General features: G+C 43.1%; 1 protein-coding gene across 1 annotated transcript in view; it reads left to right on the top strand.

Annotated features, from left to right (window-relative positions):
- Positions 1 to 15,931, top strand: part of FOXP1 (forkhead box P1) — a 174,610-nt gene that overhangs the window by 153,280 nt on the left and 5,399 nt on the right. Inside the window, exons 10-15 of the mRNA XM_077770637.1 lie at positions 4,061 to 4,262; positions 4,367 to 4,446; positions 5,051 to 5,152; positions 8,733 to 8,854; positions 10,330 to 10,399; positions 14,807 to 14,973. Of these exons, the coding sequence (XP_077626763.1) occupies positions 4,061 to 4,262; positions 4,367 to 4,446; positions 5,051 to 5,152; positions 8,733 to 8,854; positions 10,330 to 10,399; positions 14,807 to 14,973 (743 nt within the window). The remainder of the gene's footprint in view (positions 1 to 4,060; positions 4,263 to 4,366; positions 4,447 to 5,050; positions 5,153 to 8,732; positions 8,855 to 10,329; positions 10,400 to 14,806; positions 14,974 to 15,931) is intronic.

Below are 15,931 nucleotides of genomic sequence, written 5' to 3'. Positions count from 1 at the left end.
CTCTTCTGTTCTAAGGCTAATTCATTTTTCTTTTTTCTTTCTTTGTGTGTGTGTCCACTGTTTTCAGACAGACCTTAATTAAAAGAGCAGGTCTGGTTTGAACACAGAGCCTGTTTTGAATCCTTCTTCCCCTGCTCCATGTTATCGCTCCCTCGTGACCTTCCTCCCTGAAGATGGTTTCTCCTCAAGACAAGCATGTGATCATCAAACAAAAGTTTAAAAGTTAACAAACTTCTATAGCAGTTGACAAGGTTGACATTTCATTAACTTGTTACTTCAGCCTTCAAATGATTTCACGAAGCGCAGCATCCCCTGTTTGGAGTTTACAGCTTTTTGTTCTTCCTTCCCTCACAGACTACAGTCATGTTTAATTTGGAATCGGGGCTCCTTTGGCAAATTAGCAATTAGAACAATTTTGTGGGAATATGTATATGTGTCATTAGTTTTCCTGCAAATTAATAGCAAGGGCAGAGGTCAGGCAGAAATTTTCCACTTGACTGCCGTTCCTCTATTGAGACTTGGCACTTGGTTGTGGAATGGCCACAGCTGCTCTCAGCCACCCTCTTCCTGTAGGAACTGTCTTTTAATTAGTTTACCTCACAGCCATCATTACAAATATTACTGCCTCCCCTCCTCGAAGTAAAATTACTGTTTCTACAAAATATTCCAGTGACATCTTGCACCACCGCACATTGGTGCTGGGGTCACTCGAATGCAGCATTTAATCATTAGATCACCTCCATCCGCGTCTCCTAATTAGAACCCTTACAATACATTTTTATCTGGTAATTAGCTGAGATTGGCTGCTTCCTCTGTGGCTTATTAGAGACAGCCCAGCAGTGGGTGTGAATCACGGTGTCATTTGTCAAGCCTGGTAAGCCCCCTGTCCGCTCTCTTCTGGCTTCTTGTTTATTTCCATTTGCTACCTGTGCTCAGAAGCCTCCAAAAACACGACTGCGTGTTTCTTTGTGGGCTGTGCGCACCCTGGAGGGATTTTATTTTGCACTGTTGCTTTTTTGGTACAAACAGCCCAGGTGTTAAGACCTTTGGTAAAAGCGACAGATGTCCCGATTCTTTCCACGTTTCATGACACGATACCGTGTGACTTGTCTGATCTGCGTGAGCAGCAGGAGATGGATTTGTACTTGCCGAATGTTTACATGAGTTCTGATTGTTTCGGGTGTAGTGGTGTTGGTGTCCTCCCTCACAGAACGGGAAAGGAGGAGGCACCGTTCTTGAGGCCGTCGTGTTTCTGATTTTCATTATGTGTTTCACAAAGTTATGGTGTTTAGGGGTACTGTTCTTGAATGGAAAAGAAAAGCCAAAAAGTAGAGTTAGTCCTCAGAATCGCTTTATGGTCGTTACTCACACTCGCCTTTGACCAGCGTCTGTATTTGATGTTAAGTTCTTCCGGGGCACCAATTAAATGTTCTGTCCCTGTTTTTGTCATTTCTGTTCCAGATGCCTTCTGTTTGCTCAGTGATATTTATTGAATGTCATTTATAGGCGGGGATTAAAGCTATTCACTGAATCTTTTCCAAAAATAAGCATACAGAAAAAGGAAGCAGGCTCGTGTTTATTTTTCCCATTAACTGGGCCTGGCATCACAAGTGGGCATGTGACTTTGGGTTCAGGTTCAACATAGAGGCAAGGTATTTAATCGATCACGAGCCTCAGTTTGCTCATCTGTAAAATGTGACTAATCACATCTCGCTTATCAGTGATGGTATGAGACTTCTGTGAAATCGTGCAGGGGCAGGTGATTTATAGCGTGGTTTCTACAGACGGTATCCGTGACTTTACGGAGTGTCTGGATATTCTTAGCCCAGCAGCATCTGAATTTTAAAAGCTGTATCTTTATGAGCAGTAGCCTTTCAGGCACTAATTTCCTTGACCCGTTGCTTGGGCTGATGTTTATACATAGTGTTACTGTACTGGGTCAGTGATTAAGGCCCACGGCAAAGAGGAGGTCGGCCCCCAACCTTCCTTCTTGGCTTTTCAGCTCCGCTGTGTCCCATGGCTGCTCCTCTGAACTGTAAGCACTTCGTCTGCAAATGTGTGTCACGAAGTCAGGTTTCCAGCACTCGTACAGAAAGCAGCTCCCAGCACTGGCCCAGCTTGCTGGGGGATTTGTAAGGGCAGTGTCGTCCCCACAGCCCTCTCAGGCATGGGGGTCGGGAGAAGGGCCTGGCGTGAGCGGAGTCAGCGTTTCAAGAGGGGAGTCAGAAAGCCTCATACAAGTACAGGCTTGCAACCCGGGATTCCTTTGACAAGTACCGTATTAGTATTTACCTAACAACATTCGATCCTTCTTTTTCTCCAAATTATTTATTTTGCTGTGCTGTTTTACGGAACCACCCGAAACACATCGGAAGCATTCTCCTGGCCTTTTTCATTACAAGAGGATAAGTAGGGTTGAGTCTTCTCAACAAATCACACCTTTCAGTATGCTCTCTATGAATCCGGAGGAATCTCATTTTTAATACCTTGTACAAATAATGAATGCCTTGTCTGTCTGTAGTGGTGGAATACTTACTTTGTTAAATGATTTGAAATGTGGTTTGAGAAAAACGTTACCAAATAAGCCTACTTTGCATAAGGGTCATGGATTGGGGGCTGCCTATAAGTATGTGAGATAGCAGTTATGTGTAAATGGTAATCTGTTGCAAACAACCAAGTTCTTTAGCATAGCCAGACTTAAATTTCTGGAAGAACAAATTTTGGGTGAGGGGGACAAGCCCATTTCTCCAGTCTTAATTGAGAAGCACTTCGAGGGTAAGGCCAAATGGAGAGAAGGAATAAGTGTGCCTTCATTTTCCTCTATACNCTGCCTATAAGTATGTGAGATAGCAGTTATGTGTAAATGGTAATCTGTTGCAAACAACCAAGTTCTTTAGCATAGCCAGACTTAAATTTCTGGAAGAACAAATTTTGGGTGAGGGGGACAAGCCCATTTCTCCAGTCTTAATTGAGAAGCACTTCGAGGGTAAGGCCAAATGGAATAAGTGTGCCTTCATTTTCCTCTATATTACTTCAAATAAGCAATCTGCTTTTCCTGACTTGATGCTGTAGATTCAGTCCTATTACTGAACATTTGAAACTTGAAGAAAAAAATTTTATAGTTCCCGATCTTTTGTATGTCATTTTTTAAAAAATTAACAGGTTCTAATCCTATATTTGTTAGGCTTTCAAAGATTAGTCTTCGCCAACCCAACTGATACAACTCAATGATGGTTTTCTGGATCAGTGCCATTCATTTTAATATGAGTCATAGGCTCTACATCTTTGTGATGGCTTCCCCTGTAAAGTAGCCCCTCCCTGTGCTGGCCAGCATGGTGGCCACTGGCTACGTGTGGCTATTTAAGTAAAAGTCTAGGGGCACCTTGGGTGACTCTGTCTGTTAGGCATCCTACTCTTGGTTTCCACTCAGGTCATGATTTCAGAGTTAGTGAGTTTGAGCGCAGAGCCTGCTTGGGATTCTCTGGCTCCCTCACTCTCTGACCCTCCCCTGCTCCCTCTCTCTCTCAAAATAAACATTTTTTAAGTTTAGTTTTGATAAAAATTAAGCAAAAACAGCTCCACACTTGAACCAGCACATTGCAAAAGTGGTGTTTGGAGAGCGCGGGTCTAGCCCAGTGTATCCCAAGTGGTGGCTTCTACCAGAACTCCATCTCCCTCCATGTGGTCTGCTAAGCACAGTGTGCTACTCAAGAGGGTTCAAAAGCACAGATACCGCAAAGACGGTTCTTCATGACTGAAGAAACGTTTTGACCCAGACCTTGTCAGACTCACTGGGCTAGGTAACCCCTTTCTGCAAACGCTCGGTTTGGAAAACACCTGTGTTTCCACGGGTCAGGAGGACATGGCCAGAGATCCTGTAAACCACTAAGTGCCCTGTTCTTACATGGGACCTCACCTCCTATTTCAGTTGATTGTAAGTATCTGTTGAGAGAAGCAGAAGCAGCCAGGCATTCCCTGCCTTGTGCCTGCCGGATTTCACATGCCTTCTTGCTCACTGTTTCTTCTGAGGGTCTTCTAAGAATTCTTCTTTTCCTCGCAGCTGAATCTGGTATCGAGTGTCACGCTCTCCAAGTCTGCATCGGAGGCTTCTCCTCAGAGCTTACCTCATACTCCAACGACCCCAACCGCCCCCATCACTCCTGTCACCCAAGGCCCCTCCGTCATCACCACCACCAGCATGCATACGGTGGGACCCATCCGCAGGCGGTACTCAGACAAATACAACGTGCCCATTTCTTCAGGTAGCTACTCCAGCTTAGCCTCATGTGGACTCGTACTACGCAATTCTTGTAGACCAGCCTCTTTTTAAAAAGTGATGATTAATAGGACAATGATTCTCATTTAGCAGATATTGCGCAGAACCAAGAATTTTATAAGAACGCAGAAGTTAGACCACCATTTACATATGCATCTTTAATTAGGCAGGTAAGTAAACAACACAGTATGTGACATTATAGCAAGAGGTATACACATGCATGGATATATTATATTGATGAAGTAGATTTAAAACCGTTTAGTGTGCAAGCATGCTGAAACCTTTTCTATAAGGTTTTTTAAAACTGCAATATATAACATAATTGCTTTTGATTAAGTATTACAATACGACGTGATTATTAGGAAATTCATTTCACACAACAGTGAAAATGAGCCTGTTTAAAGATGGCAAGTCAATTATCACAAGCTACAGTAATCTCTGATCCCTAGAATTAATCTGAGCTCTAAATAATTACTGAGCTTTAATCAGCTAGTGAAATGTTTTGCATTTCTCTTTGATTCTGCTTTATGAATGACTAATAAATTAATATTTCTGTACGGAAACAGAAATAAAAACTCCAAACAATTAGATAATTCCATTTTGAATTTTGCTATTGAACTGTTAAATACAACCATTAATCTCAGATCATTTTGTGAAACCTTTCTTGGGCCGTAGCTCTGAATCGTGGTCATTTTATATTTTCAAGAAACTGTATAATGACGATTCTGCTGATGTGGTCATAAATTATCTTCTTTTGTCACTTTTGCTTCACAGGCCATTCTCGAATCTCCAGAAAAGCAGCTAACACTAAATGAAATCTATAACTGGTTCACACGAATGTTTGCTTATTTTCGGCGCAATGCTGCCACGTGGAAGGTAAGCTTTCTCCCAGGCCTGCTTAGGCATGGATCTTGCCGTTTTTTAAAAATTTTTTATTAATGTTTTTTTAAGTTTATTTATTTTGAGAGAGAGCACGTGTGCGAGTGAGGGAGGGGCAGAGAGAGAATCCCAAGCAGGCTCAGTGCTTTCAGCACAAGCCCCACACAGGACTCGATCCCACAAACCGTGAGATCACCACCTGGGCCCAGATCAAGTGTCAGACGCTTAACCAACTAAGCCAACCAGGCACCCCGGATCTTGCCATTTACAAAAGAGTGTGTTGTAAGTTACATGTGTATTGTTTTGAGGCACATCAAGAGTAAAATTTATGGGAGTATTTTATGGAGAAAATAGTTTATTGGGATTCTCCTGCTACACTGGCATCAGATTTATCATTTCTTTCTGGTTATATAATATGTAGGGAAAACTCATGCTTTGCAGTCTTAAGTTACCACCAGAATTTGCCAAGATGCATCGCTAACTTCTTTTTCCACCAGGGGAGATAAGATAAACTTCACATAACCTTCACAGGTTTTATAAAAACAAAAAAACACACACAAAACAAAAAGCTCCTTCCTGTAATTAGTAGAGAAACCTAGACAATCTAAGTAGTAACACTGTATGGGGGAGTCATTTCAGGAGAGCAAAATACATTATTAAAGTTTTTGAATTTAGCCTTTTTTTTTTTTTGCATCAAACATCAAACGATTAATCCAAGATTCATAGATAGTCTGAAAAAGAAAATTCTGTACCTTCACTCTAACACCATTTGCTATAAAACAGACCAGATTCCTCAACTCAACAGGGGAAGGCCCTCACCAGACAGGAGGATCACAGATTCCTTTAGTATTTTTTCTGCTATATTCATTGAAGCCCTCACAAATTTGTGATTCTTTACTGCTCTTAATTTCTTGGTTTCACTGTTCCTGCTACAGAAGAGGGCAGGTCCGATGTGACTTTTTTTTTCTTTTACTACCTAGAATTGTTAGACTCCCCAAATTCCACCACATTCAGGAACATTTAAAATGCAAATATCTTAGGATATGCTACCTGTCATTATTATAAATATAGAGATTTATGATAGGATGCAAAGGAAATTTGCTTTGCTACATTTTAAATTTTAGACAGGACAAAAACAAAAACAGAAAACACATTTCCTCTGTTACGTTCTTGATAAATGAGCATTTGAAAATACAATGAATATAACTGTAGAATCAATTTATCAACATTACACAGCCCTGTGTATCTGTTATGGCTCAAAGTGTCCCTTTTTTATTTCCATTAAAACACGTGGGCCCTGAAGGAGACCTCTGTTGAAGATCTTACCCTTTCTTCCTCAGCCTCCCATAGGAGATAAAGTCCAAAGTATCTTGAGCTATGAATGCTTTTCCAGCTACAGGAAGTATAAGCATGAAGCAGACATTTTCTTCCAGTTGCCTTTTTTAAATAGCAAATGATCAAATTTAAAAATAATTACTAGTTGTGAATATGAAATTTAAGCTCAGATCTACAGCTTTAACTTTTTCATTTTTGCAAACTACAGGAAAAAGTGCCATCAGGATGAACAATCCTAGATAAAGTCCTGAATGACTCATAAACACGTATACACTTCTCTGCGTGTCCTCGTTTGTATTATAATCTTAAAAGATGAAGTGCCCAGTTTAAGTTACGACTAAAAGGGGCTTACTCATCTTTTTGGGAAAACTGGATTTCTAGATACTTTCGTATCGACGTGCAGTCTTGGAAAACAAACCCTAAGTTTGAGTTTCTATCTTACGTGGCCGTATGTGCTTCAGACAGATCGATAGCAATCCTTCTGGCACATGTGGTTTCTTTAGACCTTTTGCAGGGCTAAACATGTCGATGCTTATTTTTAAATATTAGACAATGATAAGGTTGAAGGGAAATGTTGATTTCTTTCCCATTTGTGTCTTCTCTGTGTATACGTGAGCCGTCTGGGATTTCTTAAAAGAAAATTGGGGTTTATCTTAACCTCCTCAGGATTACTCTTACAGGAGGTAAGAGGAGACTCGAAGTATCCCTCTGCTATGCCTTCGTGCAGTATAAAAAAAGAAAATGCTTCTTGAAAGAGCAGACTCTAATTCTACTTGGGAGGGCAGATTTCTTCCCGTAGAACATGAGAAGACATTTCAGAGATTTTTCTTTTGTTTGGTTCTTACGCAAACCTCTTGCGCCACTTGGAATCAGAGGTGTCCTTCCATAAGCAACTGGGTGTTTTGAACCTCCCCCAATTATGCTGACATTGCTCAAAAACTCTGAGGCTTTATCCTGTGGATTCCCCTTGTGAGGAGTTGGTAACTTAGCTGTGAAATAAAACTTGCCTCCTTATCTTCCGGATTGAAACAGAAAAATCCTCACTCTCTGGTTTGACCCCTCACGGAGTCACCGGTGGTGATAACCTAAAAATGGAAACCCTTCTCCGGAAGCTTGGAGAGGGAGGGCCGCAGGTGGCACCAGACGTGGAATGAGGGAGTGGAGGTACTGTGAGGCTCGGGAGATGGGATTGCTGCGCCCCCTCTTCCTGCCACAGTGGTCACCCTGCTTCTTCCCTCTAAGAAGAAAGTTTTGAGTACATGACATGAGTCTTTCTGCAGTGTCCTTGTGGCTCATTTTTCAACCAAGAAGGCCTCCTCCTGGCCCCATTTTTTCTGAAAATCAAAGGAAAGATAAGCTGTTGAGTTGAGATCCCCTTTCTGGTGGAGTGTAGATGGCAAGGGTCTCAGAATGATCTTAGAAGTGACTTTTAACCTCTAGAAAGAAACATGGTTGGGGGGTGTTGGGGGGGAGAAATATGCGTCTTTAGGAGCCATCAGCTTCAGGAGTATCTTGTTGCCACTGAGAGTTCTGCTCATGTGCTCCTGTGGCGTTTTCTCTTCATTAAGATAATTGTCCTTAGCAGGGGCCAAGTTTTTGTAGATACTGGGGAAGGTAAGCATAGCTTGATGACGGATACCGATGCACTGGGGATCGTGTCATTCCCTTATCCTGTCACCCACAGGAGACAATGCTCTCAATGGCAAAATCCAATTTAGATAAATCTGACAAAACCCGTAGAAGTTACTAAAGCCAAAATATTGAAGAACAAAAAAGAACTAGAACAAAATGGATTTAACAGTCTTCCCACCTGGCACGATTTCTTTATATACCCTTTTTTACAGGAGAGAAGTGGGGTTAAAGGGGACAGTTGTATGGTTTTATGTGTTTCTCTCTTTTGGAGTCATATTAACAATATTTTCAGATTTTTACTGTGAAACCTATTTGGAGCTGATACGCATATTAAGTATTTCTTCCAGTTCACTACTACCAGAGACGAAATTTAAATGCCAAAGTATAATTGATGATGGGTAATTTTGGTTTTTTGTTTTTGTTTTTGTTTTTTTTAATTTCTCCTCTGGGAAGAGGCATCCTTCACCACAAGAAGGTCGTCCACGGGGGTGGTAGCTTCAGGTCTTGGGGACGGTGTTACAAATGTGGACTGTGAGGCTGAATGTACTGCTGTTTTTGGAGTCTTTTCTTATAGCAAATGTAAATGTTCTCTCTTTTATACTTGCTGCAGAATGCAGTGCGTCATAATCTTAGTCTTCACAAGTGTTTTGTGCGAGTAGAAAACGTTAAAGGGGCAGTATGGACAGTGGATGAAGTAGAATTCCAAAAACGAAGGCCACAAAAGATCAGTGGGTACGTCCACCATGTTTGAACTTCTTAGCCTAGCTTGGATTGTGCTATAACAAGTGTAAAGTAGAGGCTTTTGGCTGCTAGATGGTGTTAGACCAGAGAACTGGATCCACGTTGTCTCGATTAAGGGAAGCAAAAAAGCATTTCATCCCTCCTGTTTTGTATACCCACCAGTCCCCCTGCCCTGCTTGCCGGTCTTTGTTACATCACACGCTAGTAGCTTTTAGGTGGCAATGCATATTAACCCTCACAAACCATTTGCTTATGCTTATTGCATTTTATTTTCTTTTTCCTGTTCCCTGTATTGGATGTCTGTTCTGCCCCCCAACCCCGTCTCCTTTTGTTGCCACTCCATCTCCTTTGCTGCCGCTCCTACCCCAGGGTGCCATTCGCACCAACCTCTCACTGCATAAGTGCTTTATCAGAGTAGAGGATGAGTTTGGGTCCTTTTGGACAGTTGATGATGAAGAGTTTAAACGTGGCCGCCATATTCAACGAGGCCGTCCTCGCAAATACTGCCCCGATGAAAACTTTGACGAGCTTGTCGCACAGTAAGAGCCTTTACTTGCTTTTGTTTTTTTTTTCTGCTGTTGCTTTGGCTTTGCATGGTTGACTCATCCCATGTAGTTTTGCATTTCACCAAGTAGCAGTGCCACGGCTTTCTGCAATGGAACTAAATTGTGTGATTTGTACATGTATTTCTCTTGTTTCTCTTTGGAACACCAGTGCCTTGAATAATGCTTTTTTGACGTCTTTNTTTGGCGGGAAAAGGCAGCTTTTATTTAGAGTTAAAATGGGTCTTTAAATTTCTTGTTACTTGCTCATTCAGTGTAATAATAATGTAAAATGAATGATTAGAGAGAAATCAATAACAGCAAATACACTTCCTTTAAAGGCCAGTCATAAATCCGGGTGACTTCCTCCTGGAAGCCACACCTTCCCTTCCGCGTAGGCTGGAGACCTTTTGTCTGCCCGATTGATTAGTTAAGGGACACAGCACCAGATGTCCTCACCACCGCCACATGTGGCTGTGCGAGCAAGGTTTCATCCCAACCTCTGTCCATAGGAACAGCCCTTCCTCCTCCGGTCATTCTGGAGTTGGACTCTGACCTCCCCTAGCCCGATGCCCCAGAGTTTCGGCCTTTCTTGTGGATTCATGGCCGCTACTAAAACTTGGCAGAGAGCGGTCCATATTTTTGCGAGAAAAACATTCCCCAGTGGAGGGGCTGGTCTAACTTCAGCCAGAATTGTACACCCAGGAGGATCCTGGAAGAGGAAAGTCATCCCTAGAGGCGTCCACCCACCCCAGCCCTATACTACAGTCCAGGGCTGTGGGGAAAACCTACCTTCTCTTGGGTTGTGTGAAGGGGGGAAATTTCGGATTTGGAAGGATACCAGGAAGCTTAAGATAAAACTTAGCTAGGAACTCAGGGGGAGGATTGCGTTTAACTTTGAGTTTTTATCTTTTTCTCATGCAGTAACCCTTCCCTTATTAAAAACATGCAAAGCAGCCACGCCTACTGCACACCTCTCAATGCAGCTTTACAGGTAAGATTAATGGTCGTCCCGAATATGCAGCAGAGGCCCGTGTCTCCCCCACTCATTTCAAAATATATTAGCCTCGCTCTAATTAGATATTAAATTTTAATTCCGTTAAACTTTTTTCTTAAGTGCACAAAGCATCGTACTCCCTGGAGGCAAACACATTGGGCTGTTTCAGCATTAGCAGGATGCTTAGCATTTTGAATATTGTGGCAAAAAAATTAAAAGTTCACTTATTAATATTTATCAGCAGTATCATAATTTCCATCCTCTTATTTCAGAATTTCACTTGAGGCAAAAATACCACAAGTGTAATTACTCTAGCACAGCTATTAATGTGCTGGATGATAGGCCACTGGATCACATGACCTTCTATTGTTCACGGGCTTAAAGAGAAAGCAGAGCTTTTTATTTCTTCTTCTCAAGTCTGTTTTAGCATCTTTAGTCCATTGCGGGGGCAGGGGGAAGCGATCCCCACTCGGTTCGCTTGGTAAAACTACAAGGTTTCTGCTTGAACCAGAGAGGTGTTCAGGAGAACTCTTTACGTTCCCAGCAGATTGCTCAAGATTACATAATGAACGCACAGAATGTTTGTTTCCTCCTGACAGACCAGGCGCTCATTACATAACCAGCGTTACCCCGGGATGAAGAGCCTGGTAACGAGCAGGAGTGAGTTTACCCCCCAGCCACGAGTTAACCAAGGCAGGCAAGCCTTCTAGCTATCACTTTCCTCAGTGATCCAGTTTGAGTGGGACCCCGGCTTCTTGCTAACTTTAAAAAGATATTTTCTCTAGATCGTTTGGACACATGTAATCCAGTGCCATCAAGACTTTTACAGCTCTTGATAGGCGTGCCTTTAACACCCCAAAATGGGTACTTTGGCCTTACAATGTGCTGTGCCCCTCCAGAGGGCCCTCATACACACCCAGATACAACCATTTTCTGAGAAACAACCAAATTTGAAAAAGACTCCTTAAGGGAGAAGGGGAGAGAATGAAAAATGGTTGAGATACTTTACTTAACCTTATGGGAACAGAGCAAGTGCAGTGAAGAGGAGACCAGGACGGCGCCAGGTCGTCACTGAACAAACATTTTCTGGGCACCTAACCCGCCACCTCCAGAATCAGGACAGGCTCCCAGCAGTAGAGGATCCACCTTTAACGCCGTTGCTGTTCAGAGGCAAATGCACTGAACTTAGCTTGTCAGTAATTATATTTATTTATTTTTAGCCTGAACCAACTTTACTAGGAGGAACTACTTTCTGAGTTTCTGTTAATTACTTGTAGTTTACACAGTAACTTTAGAAAAGCAAATGAGCGCATGCTTAGATGCCGCCACTGTAAATACCATTCATTAGTAACTTATTTTCCCTGGAGTCTTGTGAAGTGTGAATTTAAAGGCTGCTCTATCTGGAAGAGTATTAAGATTACAAGCACATTTTACATTCATGAGGCGGAAAGGAAAGAGAAAAAAAAAAAAAGGCAGTGAGCCTCTGGATTCTCTTAACTATGTGACTGATTTAAATTAGCATGGCTTATCCTGACAGACCTGTTCACGTTTCATCTCGAAAACGGTGGTTTTGGGCGTGCTCTGTCCCCTTCCTCTAGTCCCTTCCAGTGGTAACCCCAGCCTGTCCTGCACTCTCCCCACAACACTTTGCGTGCCTCACGAGGTGAGGCAAATACATGGATGCAAATTCACCATTTGAGGAATGGATCTTTTTTCCTCTCCTCTAGGAGTTCGGATCCATGGTCAGTAGACAGTCTCCTGTAACTTTCTGCTGGGCAAATTAAATCAGGATTCTACCAGCAGCCTTTGCTTCCCATGATTGCCCATTTCCATTTTTCAAGACAAGTAAAAATAATAGTGGAACAACATCTTAAAAAGATTACTAGAGCAACATAATGCATGATATACAATATATAAAATAGGACAGCAGAATCCACTACAGAAATAAAACATTGGACGTGAGACAGATTGCATTATGCTCTGAAAAAGTGAAGTAACTAAGGGTAACCGTAAAGCTTCTTATTTATAGACTGCCTTTCCCCCGAGGATCCTAAGCATGGTTCATGTTCCAGGAGCAGTGCTACCTACAGACTTCTGCCCCATTGCTTGAGCACCTGAGTTTTGGGTTTTTGGGAGTTTGGGGGGTTTTTTTCTTTGTTTTTTTGTTTGTTTTTTTTTTGGCAGACGTGCCAGTTTGATACGAAACCACACACAGTAGTTCCCAGGACCATTTATATAATTAAGTCCATTATACAAATTGTAACCCACCTGCTCCCACTGTAGGCATCGGCTGCAAAAAAGAAGCACTTTGTAACACAACAGTAGTNNNNGTTTTGATCACTCACTCCACAAAGAATGTGCAAGGGGCTCTACTTCATTCTCTTTGCTGCCCACTTAAGGGATAAGGCTGGCTTTCTTCACTCAGATTTTGTTGCCTCACAACCAAAGGGATCAGGAGAAGTCCTTACCTTTTGGATGCCTTTCACCACTGTGGCTGTTGGGCCTTAGCCCATGTTTTGATTGACCTTCACCTGGGACAATAGGAGAGCCAAGGAGAACAGATCATCTTAAAAAGGTTGCTCTACCATAGGGTGACCAACTTCTTCCACAGAACACATTCTGACACAAATTGCGGTTTTGCATTTACCTCTCAGTTTTTGACTTGAGAAGCTGCTAGAGAAACAAATCCCAAGCTCTAGAGATGCCCCCACTTGCACCAGGTTCTGACTGTGTAATAGTGAAATGCTCTCACGAGAGCTGACGGTTCCTGCTGAACTTCCATGATCCGGAGAGAGGCGTGATCACGGAGTTGTCGCAAATCAAGGCAGTTAAGATGCTTGTCCAGCTGCAGTTTGCAAAAAAAAAAAAAACTGGCAACAGTTCCTGATTTTTGCTCGGCCAAAAAAAAGAAAAATGCTTTATTGCAATTACAATAGATCCGTTGCAAAAAGTACTTGATGCAAATTCTTTAACAAACTGTAGGAGAGAGGAGAATGTTCAGATGGACTGTTCATCAAAATGAGTTCACCACATTTGAAAATAAAAATGGGATTTACCCCCCACCCCTGCTTCTTGAAAGAAGGCAGTTAGGTAAATACAGACGTGGAGGGAAGGGAAATCTGTGGGTTGCAGAGGGCCTGGCTTTGAAATTGTCAGCGCCCAGTTACATGAAGGCCCATCACGGGGGCTTGTATCTAAGAAGGCAGTCCTGGCTTTCACTCTGTACAGTGAGCAAGGCTGCAATTGTCATAACAGGCACATTCCCTGCAGCCCAGCTTTGCACCCGTTCTGTCCTCATTTTTGGCTCTTTCTTCCTCTCTAGAGCCAGGATTTCTAGAATACTTTGGACTCTTGGATGACTGGCCAATTGAAGTCACCGTGCCAGATTGTCTTGTGATTGTACTTTTTCCTCATTAGGATGGAAAGCCAGGCACGCTGTAGTCTGTAAGAAGACAGTTTTGATAAATCTTGGTCTAATTGCACTGCCAGTTTTTCAAAGTCTGCCCTCTTTAATAAAATGTAAAGTCACTGGGTCATAATCACTACCCACATGAAACAATATGGATACTTTAGTCCAGGGTTGTATTTAACTGTTGGCTGCATTTTAGACTGGGTGGTCATTTTATCCAAATGCGGGAGTATAGGGAGTGAACAGTATCCCCCCCACCAGACTTTGGGATTTCTTATTTTCTCCAATTCCACACTTTTTTTTTCTTTTGCTGACACTCATATGGAGTGACAGGTATCTTTTTTTCTTTAGTCCTAAAATTCCAGGTGACCGGTCTGAGTCTGAAAGATTGAGATAACTGGTCGAAGGTAACACCACGCAAACTACACTAAACAGATTCAAAAATCATTAAAACCAAAATGATGGGGGGGGGGGAGATAAAAATTGACTCCAATTCTATAATCTCTTCCTTTTCTATAGGATCTAAGAGGTAAATGTTTATGGAAGTTCTCATAAGTTTGAGCTGTGTGGCCAGAATAATTGGATCAAATCTTTAATATCCAATACTGGAGTCATCAAAGTGGATAAAGAAATGAAAATTCCATTATATTTCCCTGTGATCTGGAAATATTCAGTTCCTCTTGAAGGAAGGCATCAGACAGAAAGCTCATTTCAGATAGCCTTGTCTAAACCATGTGACTCTAACCCAGCAGGGCTGAATTGAGCCCTCCCTCCCCGTGAGTGCCTTGGGCCCTGCCAGCTCTTGGAAACCAAGCTTGGGACATGGGTCCCAAGCCATACTGTGACAGCAGAATCCTCTTACACCTGTTAGAAACGTGTATTCTCCAGCCACACTGTCAACGTAACCAGAAGACCCCTGAATCCACCCCTAATTCGCTGCTCCTCCCTCCGTGCAGATTCTGTGTCCTCATGCATTTTCTCTCGGTTGCTAACAGGCTTCGATGGCTGAGAACAGTATACCTCTATACACTACGGCTTCCATGGGAAATCCCACTCTGGGCAACTTAGCCAGCGCCATACGGGAAGAGCTGAACGGGGCAATGGAGCATACCAACAGCAACGAGAGTGACAGCAGTCCGGGCAGATCCCCTCTGCAAGCCGTGTGAGTACCGCCCACCCCCGAAGGCCTCTGCATTCGATGGGCACACGGGCTCTGCCCGAGCTGCTTTTCCTGCCCTCGCTGGGAGTTCTGCTCGCCTACAACCGAGGTAGAAGTCGGTGCTTCTGGAAATGGTTAGCTCGGTTAGCACATAAAAGGACCATTTATACTAACGTTCCCATAAAAGCAATCAGCTTCATGCAGCCCTACAAGTGCACACGGCAATAAAATGGGTGACTCATTTGCTTTTTTTTCCCCCGGCTTGGCATCTTGGGCCATTATTTAAGCCACATTACCTTTCCCTCCTAAAATCGGTACGCGTCTCTGTGAGGTTGCTCAACTTGCGGGCGCGCCGAACCTGGCAGGGGGGGAGAGGGTGCTTGTTTACCTGATTGCGGTAGTCCGGCCCGCGACCACCACGCCAAAGCGTGGTGACCGAGCATTAACGATGGCACCGGGGAAAGGCGGCGTGATTTATAGATTGCTCTTAAAATATCAAAAGGAAAATTAATAGGAGCATTATAGCAGCAGACGGCAGTATAATGAGCACCATATAACTGAATGAAGTGGTGGGCGATGGTTTCCCTTGCTGAACGTGAACGGCACGGGGCCTGGGCCAACCACCCGAGAGGCTCTGAGGCCTCCCGAGCGGAGGAAGGGCCCCCTGTCCGCCAGGGAAAGTTGCAAAGAGAAAAGCAGCCACATTTTCCCAAGTGATTGCATTTGCAGGGGATGCTGGAGAGTGAGTGCGGTCTCTCCCTTTTAGCAAATGGCTGCTACGCTGTTGCCCCTTTAAAGAGAGAAGTCAATCCAACCTTTCCCATACTGGCACCTCCTGGAATCGGCCACTTGTCTACACACAGTTTGTGAATTCCTTGACCGACATCTTATTTTAAGATCATTTGAGTGATAGTGTCACCTGGAGCGATGAGGAGCAGAAGGAATTGGCATCTAATGACAA

Source organism: Crocuta crocuta, unplaced genomic scaffold, assembly GCF_008692635.1.
Source record: "Crocuta crocuta isolate KB4526 unplaced genomic scaffold, BGI_CrCroc_1.0 scaffold126, whole genome shotgun sequence".
NCBI classification, from domain to species: domain Eukaryota; kingdom Metazoa; phylum Chordata; class Mammalia; order Carnivora; family Hyaenidae; genus Crocuta; species Crocuta crocuta.
This window is presented reverse-complemented; position numbering and strand designations above follow the sequence as displayed.